The sequence below is a fragment of the Fistularia commersonii genome, chromosome 1 (genome assembly GCF_037954325.1).
Source record: "Fistularia commersonii isolate RoL2024-O1a breed Wild chromosome 1, RoL_Fcom_v1.0, whole genome shotgun sequence".
Taxonomy (NCBI): Eukaryota; Metazoa; Chordata; class Actinopteri; order Syngnathiformes; family Fistulariidae; genus Fistularia; species Fistularia commersonii.
Window position 1 is genome coordinate 11,458,306 of NC_141284.1, and position 21,535 is coordinate 11,479,840.

Below are 21,535 nucleotides of genomic sequence, written 5' to 3' on the forward strand. Positions count from 1 at the left end.
CAAGATTGAGTCTCTCCTTTTTGCAGATGATGTGGTTCTGTTAGCTTCATCAGGCCATGATCTCCAGCTCTCATTGGAATGGTTCGCAGCTGAGTGTGAAGCAGCTGAGATGAGGATCATTACCTTCAAATCCGGGACCATGGTGCTCAAATTGGAAACGGGTGGAATGCCCACTCCTGGTTGGGGAAGAGGCCCTGCCCCAAGTGGAGGAGTTCAAGTATCTCCAGGTCTTGTTAACGGGTGAGGGAAGGATGGAGCAGGAGATTGTCAGGCGGATCGGTGCGGCATCTGCTGTGATGTGGACTGTGTACCAGTCTGTCATGGTGAACAGGGAGCTTTGCCTTTTGGCTCAGCTCTCAATTTACCGGTCGAACTACGCTCCCACCCTTACCTATGGTCACGAACTGTAGGTAGTGACTGAAAGAACAAGATAGTGGATACAAGCGGCCAAAATGAGTTTCCTCGTGGCCAGGGTGACCAGACACTTGGTTGGCTCGGAAAAGAGCCGCTGCTCCTCTGCATTAAAGAAGAGGAGTCAGATGAAGTGGCTTGGGTTTCTGGTCAGACTGCCTCCAGGCTGGCTTGGGAACGCCTTGGGGTCCCCCAAAAGAGCTAGACCATGTGGTGGGGTAGAGGAAAGTCTGGGCCTCACTGGTCCGGCTACTGCCCCCACGACCCGGATAAGTGGGGGAAGATGGATGGATGTGTTGGTTAATTCTTTGCATACAGGCTGCTGAACAATTTATGGTCTCTTGTGTAAACAGGTTAAACAGCTGGACCCAGACCTGCACTGCCCCAGACTTTGCAGACAAACAGATTGCAACACTGAGATTAGACTACCAGCTTCTGGCGAGATCCTTTGTGATATGGTGAGGAAGGGAGACATGACGCATTCACAAATGACTTGGAGTCGTATTCATTATCTACTGTTTGTATCACAGTATTGATTTATTTGGCATTGCTCTGTAGGTCAGTGGACAGTTGGAGCTTGTCCCAGTAAATGTCTTTACACTGCAGATGAGCAGGCCGAGCAGTACTGGAGATTTTGGTGAGTCAACTTCAGATATGAATGTCTTACAATCTGGTATGCTATAGATGTATTTTTACTGTGTGAATCAAACTGTTTCTTCTCCTTTTACCAGGATTTGCAGTGACTGGACATATAGACAGCCAGAAGAACAGCAGGATATTTGTCAGTCAAGTGCTTACTGATGGAATTGCCTTCAGTAAAGGTGCCGACATGTCTATTTCAATACAGATAATTTTAAACACAGAACCATTATTGTCACATCTTTTTGTGCTCTGCTATCCTTTTTCCATAAAAATAATATATATGATGTATGTATACTCCAGGTTTATGTCCGGGCGATGAGATCCTGGTGCTGAATGGCAAGAATGTGTCGGGTCTTGATCTGTCGCTGATCCAGACCCTGTTTGCTGAGCAAAGCCTCCACTTGAGCTTGAGGCGAGACATACCACCCACCGCAAATGTGGCTTGTCACCATCTGACAGCACCTCCCCAAATCACCCATCGAGCCAAATCCTCCTCAGGTGACCCAACAGTGACAATTAAATTGGTGTGGATGGCGATACCGTCCTTGCATGTGACATACAAGTAGCAACAGAGTGACATTTTGTCTCTATAAAGTGTGACGTCTTAATTCACTATTTTGACATTATAATTGTTCTAGGAAAGGAAGTTTCATTAATGAAAAACTCCTAATGTTACCATCCACCTTATGCTGATGAAATTTCACTGCTCTGTGTATGTTGGGGGAAGAGCAGAGGACAGCAGGGTCTTTTGACCCCTTAATCTCACTGTGGACATGAGATCTTGTCTTCACAGCTGGCACTAACTGATAATGTTTGGTGTCACATCTTTTATGGTAACTTAAAGATTTCCGCACACGATGACTTGCACTTTAACCCCAATGGGACAGCATGAAGACCTCTGAAGAGAGTTTGAATCAAATACACCAAACTTTATCAAGGCACACATTCTTCTCCAGACCCTGCAGATTCCATGCCTTTTTTGTGAGTCTCTTGCTAAAAACAGTATTTGATGTGTAATCTCATTGACAGTAATTCTTTGGTGCGAAAATTCTCCCACCTCAGCTGTAATTGAACAAAGTGATTAATGACTCGAGGGCCTCATTAGTCAGTGTTGTGATCAAAATACATGCAGTTTTCCTATCAGTCTCTAGAGGGCATAGACTCCCTGGTAGTGTGATAAGGTGGCAAGGAAGTAAATACTGATAGTGGGGAAATAGGACATGTCAAACACAAACTACACAAGCAGATTCATGAGGATACTCCTGGAGGGAAGCTGCCTGACATTTTCATTCAATCTAATGCAAATACTTACGATGAGATAAAAAAAAGAAAATACATATTTAGTAACTCTGGTGTAGCTGTCAGAAATTTGGTTGGCGGCAGCTGCCAGTTCAGAAAGGAGAAGCACTGCGCTATGGGAGGTCGAGAAGTTTGCTTTTATTTCCTGCCGTCACATTGGCCTGACTCCCAGGCTATCAAGAAAAGTCTTTTCGCGTGCCAACTGCTAGAATTTGTCCTTGAATTTAATGAGTAGTTGGGAGTGAAATTTATATAAAAAGTAGTCAGAAGGGTCCAAAGAGACAGATAACACAGTGTTAATCCAAATTGCCAAGTTGTTTTTTTTTTTTGTTCTTTTTGTGGGATGGTTGATGCAATTGTCATTTTTAGATTTGAGGCTGACCTGTGTAAAGCTGTGCGTGCGACTGGCAAGCACCCAGGATTTAGACAGTAATTGTAACTATTGTTTGTGTTGTGTCATCACAGAAGTGATTTATCCCAGCATAGCAAACTATTTTACAGATGTCATGACGGATGGTGTGAGTGTCCGATGTGGTCACTTGTATGCAAATAAAACTTTTTCCTTCTGTCTCTGTAGATGTATGCAATGTGGCTGATGGCAGCGAGGCCATAGGACTGGAGACTGGACGTTGCCACTGCACACACAAGCCAGTTAAACACAGCAAGGTATGGAGAGCTGTAAATATAATATCCCTGTGCCAAAAAAGATGTATCCAGTGTCAAGTACATATCTACATCATTCTCTGCTTCTGCAGTTTGTGTTTATTCATTTGAATCGCTGTGTTGCACATTGTGTTTGCGCCCACTTGCAATGGCAGCTGTGGAGCTGTCACAAACCAAACTGGCACCAGTCCCCCAGATTACCATAATTAGATAACTCCATCATAGCCATCGTATAAACACAGCTTATTACTGTCATGCTGGAGAAAGACAAGCATGGGGAAGAGGCTGTATGATACTCCTCCACCTCATACATTCACACACACGCACGCACGCACGTTTGTCATTTTTTAGCTGTGTAGGCCAGCACTGATCGCAAACGCTTCAGCACGTTTAGACATGAGTGCCAAGGGCTATAGAAGCAGACACCTTATCATCTCTCCACAACTGTCTGATCTAAGTGCAATATAGTACCTTGCAGGTAGTGCATCACCTGCTTTTCATGTCAAACCAGTTTAAAAGATGATTATCTTCAAAAACATGGAATTGAACATCACACATGAATTGCAGATTTTTCTACTATTTCTCCCATTTTGTGGCTTTTGATGTCTGATCAGGTTTGCGATGGGAGCTAAGATTATAAGTCATCAAACTTAGTTTGATTGTGCCTTTTAGAAATTATGCTTCAGTGCTATCAAAGTTTGCAGAATCTCATACAGCAGTATTTATTGAGGGCAGTGATGAGTGTGTGCATGTGAGTGTGATCATCACAGAAAGCCTTGTTTTCTTGATGCAGATGTGCTGAGAAGCTCAGTATGAATTTGTGTATGTTCATGCATATTCTCCTTCGCTTCCATCAACATGGCTGATATTTTAGTGTTGTCGGGGTTTAAGTGTCCAAAATGCAGTCAAGCCTTATAATCATTGGGAATTCATGTCTTGTGCACACTCACTAAACTGCTCATGACTATGTGGGCTAAATGTCCATAATTAATTGTTATGACTGCCATGATTTTCTTGTAATTGCCTGTGCCAGAGGTTTCCTTGCAGCATTCAACCTGAGGTCAGATCCTGGAATGGGGGGGGGGGGGGGGGGGGGGGGGGGGGGCAGCAGCATCCTGCCCTTTTCTCTATGTTCTCATTCGATTCATTTATTTTATTTGCCTTGCGTCATGAGTCAGTCCCACTGCTCTGGGATCTGCACTGCACCACTGCTGCTGATGCTGAGCACCCCACTTTATTCTTTTCCCGGGTAATTAATGGAAGAAGGGAAGACAAGCACATGTGCAGGGAGAAATGTTTTATGTCTTTGTTTTTATTTCTCTTCATACATGCCTATTTGACAGAAAAAAATCCCTCTGCCTCCATCTGGGAGTCAGCTACTATGATGGTGATTTTAAAAAAGGATTGATGCTGAAGTATCAGATTTTTCCCTCACAAAAGAAGGGATTTGAATCACTGCATGACCATCATTTTGTTTGCTGATGCAAGGAGAATGGAATCGAGTCTGTGGGGTGAAAATCAGCCATATATCAGCATAAAGGTGCTCGCACAGCGTTCCGAAAGTCAGATGAGATGGATAGAATGGAATCACCAATTTCGAGGTGCTTGTCGCCCCTTGTTATGGGCCACCTCACCAGGCCAACTCCGCTGATTAATTGGTTCACTGTGTTCCCATTTGCAGTTATTACAGAGAAGAAGGAGTGTGTGCATGTGTGTGTTCGTGGGTTCATGCTGACTGGGCAGAGTTTGTGTTGTTGGTGTCAGGATCCAGTCTGTCTTTCCTGTGCTATGTGAGCTACTCAGTGATATATTTGGTCACAGAGCACCACAGCAATTGTTTTAATGCTAATGTTATGGCATCATTATGACCTTAACCGATAGATTGCAGTAGTCAACTAAATAGGTTCAGCATAATTGGCAGAGGCATCTCAAATTGAATTGATTTGACATGCATAATGTTTTCTTTATGATAAAGGCAGTTCTAAAAATGAGTATGTACGAATGCAAAATGAGGGCATCCATTTTTGTTAATGCATCGACTAATCTGCACTAGTTAAGTGTCTGACAGTCAGAGGTTTGCCTTTTCCTGGTAGGCAGGCCAGCCGCACGTTCATGCTTATTCTGGTGAACACACACACACACACACACACACACACACACACACACACACACACACACACACACACACACACACAGATCTATGGCATACCAGGATATCCCAATTGACAGATGGAGGGACATGGGATGGGGTCTGACAGGGTTCTGGCTTTGCCACGTGGTATCAGGGGAGGTATCAGGGAGGCCACCGAAATGAATCCATGCACTGGCTAACAAACAAACACTATTCAATGATCTATATCATGACACGCAAATATAAACCATCACTGCTGAAATGCTCAGACTAAAATTTCTGGGTTTTTTTTTTTTTTTGTAGTTTCTGGCAGAAAATAATTAGAAACGGTTTTTGATTAACCTTTTGTTGTTATTTACCCATTTTTGCATTTAAATGTAAAAAATCAACACAGAATTGCCTTTTCTTTACATTCTTAACACTGGCTGTTTTTTTTTTTTCTCTGGTCTATTAATTGTACAAAATACAGTAGGCAGCTGAAGTCAGATCTGAAATTAGAAAGTCATTTGTTATTTGATGAAGGCACAATGTTCTCAATAGTTTGATGATTTTGAAAGACATTTAGTGTAAAATATTTTATTCTTTTGTGATACTGAAAAGTTTGTTTGATTACTGCCATTTTACTTCAGTCATGTTGCCAAAGAAGCCAAATTATACTGTCCTCATTGGCAAATTAAGACAAGGTTCATCATGTTTTTAAACCAAAGATTAAACAACAGACAGACAAATTAATCCTCTTTGTCAAGGCCAGACATTTTGTTAAGAGCCACTGAATCGACTTACAAAGCATGCTATGACAGAGGCCATCCTTTACTAGAGTGCAAGTAATAAAGCTGCTGTTTGGTCCACAATGTGTGGAATTTTCTTTACCTCCCTTTGCTGGTCTCAGTTTTTCTACAATGTTTTAATTCCTTTGTCAAATATACTCTTTCAAAATCTTTTCTAAAAATGTATTGCTTAAACATAAAAAAAAAGAAAAAAATTCTGTTTCAGTCCTCTCCCTCCTCTTCTGAGTCTACTGTTATAACTTCAAAAAGATACAGCAAATGCCTGTGGATATAAGTATCATTTTTAAACATGATCCCGTCTTCCCTCCAGGTACAACTGTCTTCTACCTAAACTTTGGAGTGCACCATTTACTTGTCTTGTGTGTGTGACTGTTTTGGGGGGTGTAATTCAGGGAGGCTTGTGTTATGACTAAGCCCATCAGCTGCCATCTGGGTGTGAGCAGGCTAATAATCTGGGTTTACCGTCAGCAGTGCAGTTGATGCTACTCTGCTGTTGTCAGTCCAGCCTGCTAGACACAACTCGGGAAGACAGAAGGGGAGAAGAAAAAACCTAGCAGACTGGAGCAATGAAGGGACCGAGAGGCCCCCAGTTCTAGTTGGAGTTTCCACTCCAGGGGCGTCTGCCATGGCGGTTCCTGTGCCAATGGTGGCCCCAATGCAGGGTGAAGACAATCATGGGCCCTGCCTCTACCTGAAGGCCCTAGTTGAACACTTTATACGGGACCTGTCCCCGGCCCAGGCCCTGTGGTCTCTGCTCGTCATGTGCTGGTTTTGGCCCTCCAGGTGCAAAGCAGAGGAGAAGGACCTCTTCTTTGGCTCTGTACTGCTCAACTTTGGACGCCTCCTAAAGGATAAGTTGACCTGCCTGGTCCAGAACATGGCCAACTGCTTGTTCTGCCAGAGAGATGCTAAAGGAGACAGGGGACCGGTAAATATATGTTGTTGGAGGTTTTACCTGAGGTGGCTATATGTGTGTTAATGAAAAAGAGGACTGGAAGTGCAAGCGTAGGCATATTTCTACAGCTAAAGGTAATGGCTTTTTATTACAGTATTTGAGTTTTTGTAGTGTATTCAAATTATCTAGCATTTTTTTTCTTCCTCAGGCCCAGTGTGTGGTTTTTCATGATCTCAACTGTTTAGTTGTAGAATAAAGATAAAGTTCTGATGTTGCAGCTGTTATCTCAGCAGTAGTGCTGTCTGAAAAAATATAGGTTGGCTGTGGCGACTACATTGTTTTCATGGTGGCTGATATATGTTTCGGCTTCCTCCCAAAAAGCGTGGTACAATGTATCTATATATCAAATACTGTATAACTATTGTCTGTCTGTCTGTCTGTTAGCATTTCTTGATCTACTTAGTACTGTTAGTGGATCTATTTAGTATGTTGCTGTGTGTGTGTACATATTTGTGTGTAAAATTTAGTGAAATGTAATTTTAGAATAAGGCAAAATATACCGAACATCAGCAGGAAATTATTAATCCGTTTCAAATATGAAACTCCATAGAACAAAATAGTAAATCAGGAAAATCCTGTAAAATTGTGTATTCAAATATCAGATTATTTTTTTAATGCCTTTAAAACCTTTCGAAAGGCTTTAACTAGCATTAAAAACAAAGCTCATTGAAAGAAAAACACAAACTGCATACTCTTAACTGTGATAATCAAGATTATGTCATAACAATCAAGATAGTTTGGATACTGCCATATTTATTTTGTTCAAGATTGTGCTGTTTCATTATGCAGGTCAGAGTGCTAAAAGATCCTTTAACATCAGACTGTTAAATGTTGGTTACAAGCATATTCACGCAACCTTTAATTTTTTAACATAACATTAGCAAGTGGCCTTCGCACCGGCTTTTATTACAGTTGAGGGGAATGCAAAACCCTAGGGGATTGACCAGAGAGAGCTCTTTTATCGGAATCTGGTTTCATTTTAAAAACACATTCCCAAATTCTCCAGAGACTCGGTGGAATAATATTTGCTTAGAATGAATAATAAAATGCATAAATGGGCTCAACGAGCCGAGCACAACGGGTTCGGCCCTTCCTCATTCTCCTCTCTCCTCCCTTGCACTCAGTTTGATTTATAAGTGCACTTCCTCTTTTATTGAGCCCTGAAAAAGAAGATGGCACCGTGGCACTATAGCCCACAAACATGGCAAATGAATCACTGGTCTAACTGCCTCCAATGGACCCTCCCCGCTCTCTCTACAGCTCCGTTTTTCCTGTCTGGTATAGGTACTGCTAATTCCAGTTAATGGTCTCAACTTTTCTATTGTTTTCTCACCTTTAAGTTTCAAAGCACCTTACACTAGATTGCATTCAACCGCCGAGATTGTAACAAACCCCCAACCTCCCGATTGTAAGGACACCCGCTCTACCAAGTGAGCTGCCTTTGCGGTGACAAGCAGATGCTTGATCCACCTTTTTTTACTCTCTTGTTTCCTTGTATTGTTTTTCTTATTTGAGCTAAGATGGAACAGCTCCACTGCCGAAACACTGCTTTGATTCGAGCAGCATTTCTTCTCCAGAGCAGACTTAGCTCTGAATGAAATAACTTGTAGCAGCGAAGGGCGATGCAGACGCCGTTTAGTTTTTATCTTGCTACCCTGGAGACTGACTTTTTTTTCTTTACATATATTATGGAGCACCAAGCCTGCTAGACGTCTCCGTAACTGAGCCGAAATATATTCTAACACATTTTCCAAGGTTTAGTGATAGAGTTTGTGTGTATTTTGTCAATCTTGTAATAACTGTAAGATACATGTATCTTGACAATTAATTATTGAATAAATCAATATAATTTACGAACAAGAAAAATCCAACTTTGTTTTAAACAGTTCAGTTAATTGCGGCATGTTTAAAAGTATAAGTCATTAAATCTAAAGGATGAAATCCTTCAGCATTGTGATATTTGTCTTGAACATGAAATACACGATAGGATCTCAACATTACCTGACCCTTAAAATGTAGCACATTATAGGCCAGATCTGCTGTTTGGGGAAAAAAAAATGATGTTCTGGTCGGAGTAGTGACTTTTTATTACAAACTGAGCAGGTATCGATGAGCTTTGTTGCCTTGAGTCCCTGAAAGCCTCTTGTTAAAGTGAGGTGTTGTCTGTTTAAATGTTGTGTTATCATTAAATTAGTCTTAGCTGACCTTCAATTGAATTCAATTCAGGTTGAATAACATTACATGGGACCCCCCCCCCCCACACACACACACACACACTCACACACACCAAACTTCTCCATTATTTTGGAGAAGCCCATTTTATTTGTCATGTCGAGATTGTTTTGAATGTAAATTAGATTTCATAGATGAATCCCACTTTTGTTTATTCCATGTTAAAGTCTCATGTACACTGAGTGAGACATGCGTCCCTGTTAACATTCCTGGCCCGTTAGCCCTGTTGGCTTAGAGCCTCCCTTTTTTGAGTCAGCCATTCCTCTGTGTGTGGAGGTAACAAGCCAGAACAGTCTACATTGTACTGCTTCTTTTGATAGACTGGACACTGATACAGCCTGCAGCCTCTCCATTCAACTGTCTGGAAATTATACACAGAGGTCACATACAGCTGAAAAAGGGGAGGGCAAACTAGAGGGAGATGAAATAGGGATGGTGACACCTGGAAGCAGATTGACTGAAGGAAGTAAGACATAATGGTGTGGAGGTTAAGGTGCTGGAAGACCACGAAGAGAGACTGCAGCAAGAGGACGAAGTTAAAAGAATTCCTCTCTGTTTGAGGAAGCTGAGTGGCCAGACTGTCCACTGTGGACTGATATACAAAACTAGCAAACAGCAAGTACTATTCCACTCGCTTACGCTCCTACGATGAACGCATACAGGATTAATGGGTTGATTCTAATCAAAGCCTCCAGCGGCCAAGAGACAAAGGAGTTCGCAAGACTGAAAATGGTATTGACCCGGGCCTAAGCCAGGAAGCAGACTTCAATAATAAGGGCGGACTAGAGAAAAGGTGGAGGTGGAGGTTGCATGACCATTGGATGAAAAGCAGTGTTGCAACCAGCGGGGGAGGCACTCGACACTTTTGAGTGGGTCCTCTGACCATTAGGATTTGAACTTGGTCTTTTTAGCCAGTATGCCCTCGTCAAGGGGAGCCAAGCTGCGAAGGAAGGGATGCTCGCTGGCCAGAAGGACCCAACGACAGGCCACAGCAGCCTGGAGACTGCTCTACAGGCTGCTCTTCATGGTGAGCAGAGGACAGGGAGAGAGAAATAATGTATACAAATTACCATTATTTTCTGATAGAGTATGAAGCGGCCTCATCAAAATGGACCATTTTATAGTCCTTAGCACTGCAGTCTGTTAAAGTGTACCTACTTTGTTATGTAGGCTAGTTTGGGATAAACTGTGACTTTTATGAAAATGAGAGATCGACCTTATGCTGACTATTTTATTTGTGGACATATTTCTACTGGATGTAATTTTTGGGGGGTATGTCATTTTAAGTGGGGAAAAATGACGCTGCTTGACGCAGATTTAGTTGATCTGATGACATGTGACTCAACAGGCTCTTTGAAAGTTGACAGTAACTTCTATTTAATCAAAAAACAGTAGGAATTCAGAGCTGTGTTTTTCCTGGCACTCTTGGGCTCTCTCCTCTGCCTTTACAGGTTTCTATCTCCGGCTTTAAATTGGTTATTTGGGCTGGCTGTCAATCTGTGTTGGTGGGGTTTGTTGTGAGGCACTCACAATCCCTGAGTCATAGTGGTGTGTAGGTCCCCTTTCCATCTCTTCCAATCACACCACAGTGCAGGCTTGAGCTATTTAGGCTGGATGACAGTCTTAGTTAGTAAGGTGTATTAGAACCGTATGTACAAGCAGATGACTCATTTTTCACTGGCTCTGCAGCCTTTCCATCATCTCATTTGTGTGTACAAGGCGAACATGAGCCCATTACCTTCTGCTGTGTGGGTGTGATGAGAATTAACTCCGCACTTGAGTGACGCCATGCTCCTGGGCGAATGTGCATTTCCAAAGACCAAGAGGGACTCCCTTTTCCCTCAGGGGGTGTCGAGAAAGAGCAAAAAGTAGATATGAACATAATCTGTCACCACACAGTGGTGCCTTCTTGTTATGACTTACCATTTGGCCATTTGATACACGTTTCTCTGATATCCTTCAACCTCTGGCGTTCCCCTCAGACTGCACCTGCCAGAATATTGAGTTCTCCAGGGCTATCTGTGAAGTCTGACTGTATTCTGTGTGTGATACAGCATTGTATTTAGTAGTCTTTTTTTTTTCTTTGAATTTTAAAATTATTTCAGATAAACATAGTTGTTTTAAATTGAGTTATTTTCAAACTAGATTTTTCTATGAGAATGATTTTTACACAACATTTTAAAGTGAGTGGGAAGGAATCAAGTTGAAAGAAAAGATCTCGAGAAAATGTAATTTCCTATCTTAGCTGGGTGAGCAAGTGAGGAAATGCCATGTATTTGTATCCTCACATTCTCAACTAGATGACAGGAAACATTACCAGTCAAAATGGGGAGCACGCAGATGACCGCTTTACCAGCGTTGATGCGCCCAAAAACACTGCCTTATTGCCGCTGCCATGGTGACATTACTATCTTCAGTCAGTGAACAGGTTCGTTTGCCGTAATTTGCGTGTAACTCATGTCTCTCTGCCCCTCAGCTGACACACAGTCCCAAAACACATTAAGTCCCGTTGCAATTATCAGCCCAAAGGGGTCTAGAGTAGAGCACTTTAGTGGGTGGTGGAACACTTGAAAGAGGGTTAGCCAAGATGCACAAGTGGGACATGGAGCCATATTTTCTCCTCTTTGTCTCTCTTTCCTCCTCTTCTAGCTATTTCATGCACATATGCACACAAACACACAATACTGAGGACCATCGCCTAAGTGACCATCGTATAATGACTTTGCTAATGAGTCAAATTATATTGATGAATACTCTGATTGTCTTTTGGCTCATTTGGAAAGGTTTGGGTGGGGGTCTGCCTGCAAAGCTGAGTGATTCTGACAAGCTCTTGCACCCGCCAGAGAAGCGTGCATGCACATTGACATCTGGAGTGTCAGAGCGAAGGGTGTATCGATCTGTGAGTGCTGCTGCCTATCCGGGCTGGGAATGCTTGCTCATGTGTTGCTTTCAATACCAGTTCCCTCACACTAACACACACAGGGGGGTCTCCTGTGCTGAGCAGCTGCTTTCCTGGTATAGAGGCAGTTCCAACATGCAAGCTCGCAACAAATTAGATCAGTTTATCTCAGAATTTCTGGAAATACTGTGTGAAATGTACTGTTTTGGTGAACACTACTTGTTAGTTGATCATTGTTTTCTGAGACAATAATAGAAATCACACAGCTGATTGTATGTGGTTAATATTTGAGTAAACAGTGGGTTAGGCTAACGGAATGTACATCAGTGACATGTGAGGTTTGTTAAATCACGTTTGCTATTTATCAAACCATCAAAAGAATGCACATACTTTAACTGCCAAGCAGTGCCAGACACGGTGTGGAAAGAGAGTGAATTTTCTTTACCCCTACTTTCAATTGATTGGGGAACACAACACAGACCCTGATAACGCCTTGTTTTCTGCCACACTTGCTTATACTATAGAATCTTACCCGGCAGAGGCAGGATTTCCCAATACAGTGATGATGGCTGATGTTAAATTCTGCACCTGAGGAAATTCAGTAAAGTGAGGTTGTCTTTTGTAGTTGAGCAGTTCTGTTACTGGTCTGCTGTGGAGTTCCTCATGGCATTTCATGTAATGTAGACTAATCATGTAGCCTAAAGAATTTCTAAATATTATGTGACTCAGTAAGCTATTAGCTGCTAATTTAAGAATGAGTCCCCGAGAATCCCGTCTTCAAGCTCCAGTTGTACAAACTAGCAGAAGACCAATTAAGACCCAACATGTCGACTCGTCATTAATGCGACGTATTTGATGCAAAACCAATTAGCATGCAGCACTGACAATAACTAAATCTCCATGAAGCTCCTTGCAAACACAAGAGAATAACTTGCCACTTTGTTTATAAAGCGAAGGAATAATTAGTAATGACTGGTTAATATGAGGGATGAAACAAATTTTCACATATGGGTCTGTTTTGATTGTGTGTGTGTGTGTGTGTCTAAGATATCCCAATTGTACCCTGTCATAAGTTCAGCCTTAATACCCTCCCGTCTCTCTGTCGCCCCCCACAGAGTGTGGACACAGTGTGCACCCTCTACCAGTCCTTCCAGGAGGGAGCAGGCTCAGCTTCTGGTGGTCTGTTGGATGATACAAAGGAGCCGCCAGTGAGGCAGGGAGCTGCACTGAAATCGACTTCCAAGGACGAGGTCACTCTGCTGCAGCCCTGCCCCAAGCACATGAGTGGAACTGAGAGGTTATGCAAGGTCATCCAGGAGCTAGTCGACACAGAGAAGTCCTATGTTAAGGTGAAAATTTTCTCTCAGAAGCTGAATAATTATTTGGTTCCACCAAGGAACATCTTACAGAACAAAATTCTTTTTTTTATATTTGTTTGTGTATTGTTGCATTACAGCCGTCCCTTTCAGGAGATGAACATTTGGATTCAGTTTACACAGGTTTCTCTAAAACGTTTGACAATTTTTGTGTTTTGATCACAGTTTTCAAGCTACAAAGATGAAATTCCTACACCCGTCATTTTGATTGCAGTTTATTCAGTTGACTTAAAAAAAATCAGTGGGGAAAACCTCATAAGAGAGTTTGATTTGGAAAATAAAAAATCAGTCATTTGTTCATATTCAGGTTTTCCAGTGCAACTGTAACAGTTATTTGACAGCCGCACTTGCATTCTTTTCGCCACTGCATCATTTCACCTCTTCCCTTTTTTTTCCTATTCATTCCTTTCCACTGCACAATCACAGCTTTTGGCTACTGATTACTGACTGAAGCAGCTGATTTTTTTTTTTTTTTTTTTCTATCAGTGAGCACTGGTGAAGACCTTCTCGCCATATCCTAAACAGTGGGTTGTGCTACACTGCCCGCTTTGGTTCGGAGGCTACATAGAGGAAGCTCATAAATCAACCTAATGAGAATATCCCCAGTGATACTAAGACAAGCTACAACCACATTAAAGGAATGGGGGCTAGAGATGGGGGGGTTGAGGGGAGAAGAAGATGGAGGGATGAGGTTAGGGATTGTGGGAGAGATGCAGAGAGTTATAAAAGAGAGGACTGAGGATTGATCTGGAGATAAAAGGGGTTTTAAATGACTGGCAGGTTCATTAATAATGTTTAGTTTGATTTCTTGCCACTGACCTTTTTTTTCATTATCTGGATTTTCTTCATAGGATCTGGACTGTCTGTTCACGATTTACCTGAAACCTCTGCAGAGTGAAACCTTCCTCACCCTAAACGAGGTAGGTTTGTGAGTGCACGTGTGTGTGCGTATGGTCAAATGACTGTGAAAGGAGCGTTCAAAAGTGTGTACTTATGCTAAATAAAGTGATGCATTGATTGTTAGTTGTCAGGATGCGATGTAAATGCTAGATTATATCACCTTTATTTTTGCTATGACTGCCTAGAGGACATTAGCATTCCTTTCCCTTGACCTTCTAGCGTCCAATAGTGACGCAGATAGTCAGTCTGCCTTTCACTATCATGCCTTTCACATGCAACATTATCCTCACTGCTGGGTTTCTTTGCCCCTTCATCCTTACGCAAGTAGGATTCTTTTCTACCTGAGTTTTGTGTTTCTATGGCCCAACTGCAAGTTGCTGTGTGCGCAGTGCCAAGCCAGGCATAACCTCAAACCGATGACATTCCCCCCCTCAAGATACACCAGTCAATGGGGAAATGAGCACAGGGGCAAATTAAAAGTCTGTTATGGGATAGTGGGATCTGAAGAGATGCAAAGTGGACAAGGGCACATTTGCCCTCAAACTGCATTTAATGAGGGGGAAGTGCTGACCCAGGATATGTGTGTCAGGGAACGTTTGCTAAGAGGGTATAAGTGCTATTGTATGTGATGGAGCTGCCCATGTACAGGTTTTATGACACTCCGGGGGGGGGGCTGGCTATCTCACCAGTATGAAATATATGTTGGTTCTGGTTATTTCCTCATAGCTTCATATACTGTCCTTTTTCTTTCTTCAAATCCCACTTCTTCTCTCTGTTGGCCTTTTTCCCTGTAAATCTTCATCCATCACATCCCCACGATTTCACCCCAACAATTCCGTGAGTGTTGTAACAATATCCAAACCCCAATCTGCTTCTCAGATGGAGAGTCTATTTGGCAGCCTGCCTGAGATGCTGGACTTCCAGAGGATCTTCCTGCAGACACTGGAGGAGAGAATCGCCTCTTCCCCTGACCTCAGCACCTTAGAGACACCCTCACAGTTCAAGGTTATTGTAAAAAAAAAATTCTGCTTCATATTGTGGATTAAACAGGCATAGATGCAATTACAATGTGATCTCCATTAGGGCAAACAAAGGCAGGCTGTCTGATTACTTTAGCTACCATTTAAAAGATGATTTTTGAGACAGTGTGGGTTATAAATGGCTAAGGTGATGTGACAGGAGCCTTGTTGCCTAATTAATAGGCTTGACTTGACAAAGTGTGGGGTTTATCGATTGAGGCGGTACTTTATTGGTAGGATTTTGAGCTGCTGAAAGCTGGTGTTCTCAAGGTTAGGTGAAAAGCAGAGCGGCTGTTCTGATGGTCTCCCAAGAGAGGAAGATAGAGTGTTTTGGTCATGACTTCACATGTTCCACTCTTTCATCGTGTATCCTCAGACCTTGCGTGATATTGGTCTCTCCTTCGGTGGCCAACACTCAGTACTGATTTCTTCACTCTCTCTCTCTCCCTTTCTCTGTCATGTCACTTCTGTTAACAGAAGCTGTTGTTTTCTCTTGGGGGTTCATTCCTGTACTACGCTGACCACTTCAAGCTCTACAGTGGCTTCTGTGCCAACCACATCAAGGTCCAGAAGGTTCTAGAGCGAGGTAAAACGGATCTGAACATGTTCTCACACACAACTGCAGATACGCACCGCAAACATAGGGAGCCAGAACTCGCAGATAAAATGCATCATAGATTTCAACTTCTTTATACGTGGTGCACCAGAGACAACTCAGAACATTCAGTGATGAAGATGTGGCCTTTGCTGCTGGGTAATCTCCCCAAAGTATTGCGAGCCTTGCCCCCCAGCGTTCATGCGCTACTAAATGGGTTCAAATCACAAGTTAAAAGGAATTTGAAATGAAATCCAAAGAAATATTACTTAGAAACTTTTTTTTTTTCTTTTGCTTTGTCCTTGGTCAGTATGCACAGATTTAAAAATAAAAGCGGGCAGGACGTTATAAATGAGTACTTAGATGGAAAAGCGTATTTAATTATAGCTTTTGTAATCCATCCAGAGGGGTATCTGGCCAAAGGGGTCAAACATTGAATTTCCCTGTTGTAAAGCTAAACCATAAAATGTAAAGTAACTGATAACATTCAGTCTCATGTATTGCAATATATTTTTTAGATGTAGTTCAAAAGTACATTCACACACATGACTGCTGTCAGCTAATTATTTCTGAAGTAATAGATGCAAACGCAGGTTTGCAAAATGGCTCAGTTAATGTGTTTTATTATCCTATAAATTTGTGATTTTATTTACATTTGAATAGCTTTTAAATACTGCAGTAAAAGTGCACTTAACCTACAACATGTCAATGTTAAGTAGCCTTTAAGTGCAAATATTATAATTTACCTTGACAACTAGGAGTCAAAATGCTCCTTATGTCCCTCTCCCTGTCTCCACATCTGCAGTTGATTTATACCGACTGAAACATGGTGTTGTGCTGCTGTATTTTGGATTTCCACCTTTAACAGAACTGTGCAAATGGGTTTGAAAGGTTAGATCTATCCCATTACCGAATTGCAAAGGATATTCCTTGATGTAAGCAGCAGGATGGCTGTTTGATAGGATTAGACAAGATGAAAACACTTTGACGTGTGAAAGTTACCTAGAGCAGAATAAAAGTGGTCCACAGAGTGTAATGAAAGGAATCTAGGAGCTTGAAAGAAAATAATATCCTGAGAGATCATGAAAAGTGATTATTCCGAAATTGAGCTAAAGGGGTAAAAATGTAAGACTCGAATTAAGATGGACCGAGACTGTATATCTGAGGTCATACTACTGATTTTTTTTCTCTTACTTTTTTTTTAATGTCACTTGTGATCCAGTCCACGCAAAATGACTCTTCATTGAAGTAAAATGAAAGAGATGCCACAATATTTATAGAAAAAATTTAAATAAACAAACTGTTCATCCTTTTTCTTTAACCAAATCTTTGCCTACAGTAAAGTGGCGTTGCCGCACTAATCTAAACAACATGCAGGGCGATAATTGCAAATCACAGATGTCTCCAAGAGGCAGTCTCTACCCAGTGCGCCCGCCGTGATGTGATCTGCTCGAATTGACACAGAACCCCCCCTCCACACCGCAACCAGCTCATCCAAGGACACTGAAGAAACCTTTGGGTGTTTGTCAACCCCTTTAAGTAATTACAAGACCGTCCCTGCTGTCTCCATTGCTCCCCTCCCTCTCCCACCATGCCAAGGGCCCTGATTTGGCTTAGTTTCTCTGTTTAATCGTCGACTCGTTAATTGCCTGCCAATTACTCAGGGAGGTGTCGATGTGCCTGCCTTTCTGCAGCTGGGTGTGCTATAATTAACTCTTTAATGACCCCCTCGGTGGAAGCCTACTGCTCAGGGAAAATGTCATCACCTTTACAGAAGACTCTTTCTGTATTAAACCTGCCATTTCACACCATGCTGCTGGCATAAACAACCGTTCCTGTCCCCCCCCCCCCCCCCCCCCATGACAATGGAAAACGGGAACAGCCAGCGTGAAAATCCCTGCCATGATTAAAAATCCCCCACATCTAGTTTGATTCAGCAAAATGTGGTTTGTTTTTTTTTTTTAATTTTTTTAGCATAACAGTATCAGTTCAGCACACTGGATTTATCAAAACTGAAAGAACATACACAGCTGTGCTCCCATCTGACAGTCCTTGTGTCACAGAGTGGTGGCAAAATTAGGGGCGCAGGAGGTATAGCAGTTGTTTTTGGAGCTCAACATTCCTTGTTCCATTCCTGGCTCCTCCGAATCAGTCAGTGTTATTGAGCAAGACACTGAACCTCTGGCGCTGGTGGATGGCAGCATACTGCTCATGGTTCATCCATGATGAGTTAATTGCAGAGAATGAATTTCCCCAATGCCAGGGATAAATAAAGGACAAATTATTATTATTAAATTGAGGTTAGAGATCAGCCCTAAGTAGAAGTGCAGAACTGTTTTATTATATATATATATATATATATATATATGTATGTGTGTGTGTGTGTGTACCATTTATTTGACATTTTTTTGTCCTAAATAGGCTTAAACTCACAGGCAATATGGCAAGATTTAAAATTTTTAAGCGACTGAAAAAGGTGATCAAAAGAGCAGAACTGGTTTTACTCTTAACAAGAATACATTCTGACAAAAGTAAAAAGACAAGGGACTTTAAAGACTAGTTATTGCACCACTCTAATCAAAAATATGTGAAATCAACCAGTATGGTATCACAGTAGTTAGCGCTTCACCGCGAGAAGGACCGTTTGCATGTTCTTCCCATGGTTGCGTGAATTTCCTACTGGTTTCTTCACAACACATGTAGGTTTATTGGTGACCCTAAATTGCCCAGATGTCTGAATGAGAGAGTGTATGGTTGGTTGTCTCCATACATGGCTCTGTGATCAAATGCTGACTGGTCCAGGGTGAACCCTACCTACTGCCCAATGACAGCTGCGATAGGCTCCAGCACCCCCTGAGTGCAGGATAAGCAGTTCACATAATGGCTAAATGAATTAATATACAATTACCTTACTAACAGTAGAAGTAGCGAGAAGTGCATCACTCACTCACCGGGTGGTTCTGGTTACTATGGTTGTGGTTCCATAGGATCCTGCTAATCAAAATGTTGGGGTTTAATTCCTGGCCCTTCTTGTCTGCATGCTGAAGTGTCCTTGAGCCAAATAATGAACCCCAGTTGCTCTCAGTTGTTTGGTTAGTGCTTTGCACTGACTGACTGACTGACTGTGTGTGTGTGTGTGTGTGTGTGTGTGTGTGTGTGTGTGTGTGTGTGTGTGTGTCCTAGTATGAGTGAATCCTGCCAAGGTGATATTTGGCTTAGAAACCCACACCACCCCCTGCTGGAGGCATGTTACTACACCATGAATCTGCACTGGACTATGGATCTGACATAGGATCTATATTCCTCTGAGCCAGTATTCTCAGTGCTATACTTTGCAATGAAGCAGATAAAGCCTCAGGGAAACAAAGAAAACATCAGGACAGGCGGACACCCATAAACAAAGATAGAAAACTGCTGATGTATCCATATTTACCAAGTGTGTTGTTTTTATTTTTTTGTTGTTTTTTTTCCCCCAGCAAAGACAGACCAGGCCTTTAAGGAATTCTTGGATGCAAAGAATCCCACCAAGCAGCACTCCTCCACTCTGGAGTCCTACCTGATTAAACCGGTGCAAAGGGTGCTCAAGTATCCCCTGCTGCTGCGGGAGCTTGTTTCCCTCACTGATGCTGAAAGCGAAGAGCACCACCACCTCACTGGTATGGGCAGATAGCGTGCGTGCGTGCGTGTGTGTGTGCATACGTGCGCGCGCACACGTACAATCACACGTATATTCCCCGGCAGATGCACATGTGGGAAGGGCAGGCTTTCATGTTCGCACATCTGGCCGAATAAGAAATTGATTCTTTTTGAATACTTGTCGTGTCGTAACCCCTGCAGAGGCTCTCAAAGCCATGGAGAAGGTGGCCAGTCACATCAACGAGATGCAGAAGATCTACGAGGATTATGGCTCGGTCTTTGATCAACTGGTCGCAGAGCAGACCAGCCTGGATAAAGAGGTAGATCATTGTTACATTAGGATCGGATCCACGCGTCAGCTCATAGCCGCTTTTGCCACTGGTTTCATCTTGAGCTTCAAAATGTTCACAAGGCCCTGTTATACAAATTCAAATTGATCTAATAGAATTGACCCTTCAGTTTTGATCACTTTGATTTGCTGTCAGTTTTTTGCCGCTAGAGCGCCTTGGTCCTTCTTTTGTCTTTTGGGGATTGAATATATTTGCATATGATACCATATTTAGTTGGAGACCAGTGTAGTATAAGCATTCATGCAGTATAAGCAGTGCTCAATATAGTTGTGGGCACTGTAAAAAAATTGGATTTAAATAGTTCTGAGATCAGCTGTTGTGTAAAAGCTATTTTTGCGGGAACTATTGCAGACACTTGGTATGTGGCTTACGCAAATGTCTGGTTTGTCATTCCTCCTGCTCTGCCTCCGGTATCTCAAACGGTCTCCTTTCTATCTGGCGCCATCACTCAGGTCACAGAGATCTCTATGGGAGAGTTTCTTCTGCATTCCACAGTGGTCTGGCTCAACCCCCATCCATCACTGGGTCGTATGAGAAAAGACCCTGACATTACCGTTTTTGGTGAGTCTGGACAAAACCGCCAATGCTAGTTGGAGAAGAAGAGGCTTTTCTTTCCCAGATTTTCACCTTAATGTATGCAACCATGCCAACTCCTTCTGCAACCTCATTGCCACTGCTGCTCCCCTGTTCCACTGGTTTGAGCCATAAAGTATCAACTCACACAATCCGTGTCGTTGAATTAACAATAGTTCCTTGTGCATTTAATATTACAGGAATCCTGATGTTTATTTTTTTTTTTTCTTTAAGGTTTCACAATGGCATTGAAAATGAATTTATGACTTGTGCTCCTTCGATCATACACTGCTCAAAAAAATAAAGGGAACACTTAAAAAACACATCCTAGATCTAAATGAATGAAATATTCTTATGAAATACTTTGCTCTTTACACGGTTGAATGTGCTGACAACAAAATCACACAAAAATGATCAATGGAAATCAATTGTATCAACCCATGGAGGTCTGATTAGGAATCACACTCAAAATTAAAGTGTAAAAACAAACTCCAGGCTGATCCAACTTTGATGCACTGTCCTTAAAACAAGTCAAAATGAATCTGTGTTGCTTCCTGAGTGGACACTATGATTTCACAGAAGTGTGATTGACTCGGAGTTACATTGTGTTTTTCAAGTGTTCCCTTTATTTTTTTGAGCAGTATATTTCCCTCAAGAGGCAGTCTTTGCCGAAACTAAGTTGCTGATGCATTCTCTCCTTCCAGTGTTCAAGAAAGCGGTGATTTTGGTGTACAAGGAAAACAACAAGCTGAAGAAGAAAATGGTTTGTGTATTGTTTTGCATGTTTTTACTATGCCGGAAATAATGTGTCGTTAACATTTACATTGATTTTCTTCATCATCTGTGGTCAGGCCGCCCCTCGTTCGGTGCTCGGTCAGGGCGACACCGACCCTTTCAAATTCCGTTTGCTCATCCCACTGTCTGCACTGCAGGTCCGGCTAGGAAATACAGCAGGTAAGAATCTTCATTAACCTCTTCTAAATCATCCACAAAGATCGGCCTCTAAATTTTTCCTTTGACACACTCTCATGCCCGAGCTTGTTCCCTTTGTCCGTACTTGCACACC

At 42.2% G+C, this 21,535-nt stretch overlaps 1 protein-coding gene across 1 annotated transcript in view; it reads left to right on the forward strand.

Annotated features, from left to right (window-relative positions):
* tiam2a (TIAM Rac1 associated GEF 2a) overlaps positions 1-21,535 on the forward strand; it is a 75,353-nt gene that overhangs the window by 50,899 nt on the left and 2,919 nt on the right. Inside the window, exons 11-24 of the mRNA XM_086147708.1 lie at positions 765-869; positions 970-1,048; positions 1,143-1,232; positions 1,354-1,551; positions 2,930-3,018; positions 13,136-13,369; positions 14,248-14,316; positions 15,176-15,301; positions 15,793-15,901; positions 19,387-19,566; positions 19,748-19,866; positions 20,349-20,457; positions 21,174-21,232; positions 21,321-21,423. Of these exons, the coding sequence (XP_086003834.1) occupies positions 765-869; positions 970-1,048; positions 1,143-1,232; positions 1,354-1,551; positions 2,930-3,018; positions 13,136-13,369; positions 14,248-14,316; positions 15,176-15,301; positions 15,793-15,901; positions 19,387-19,566; positions 19,748-19,866; positions 20,349-20,457; positions 21,174-21,232; positions 21,321-21,423 (1,669 nt within the window). The remainder of the gene's footprint in view (positions 1-764; positions 870-969; positions 1,049-1,142; positions 1,233-1,353; positions 1,552-2,929; positions 3,019-13,135; positions 13,370-14,247; positions 14,317-15,175; positions 15,302-15,792; positions 15,902-19,386; positions 19,567-19,747; positions 19,867-20,348; positions 20,458-21,173; positions 21,233-21,320; positions 21,424-21,535) is intronic.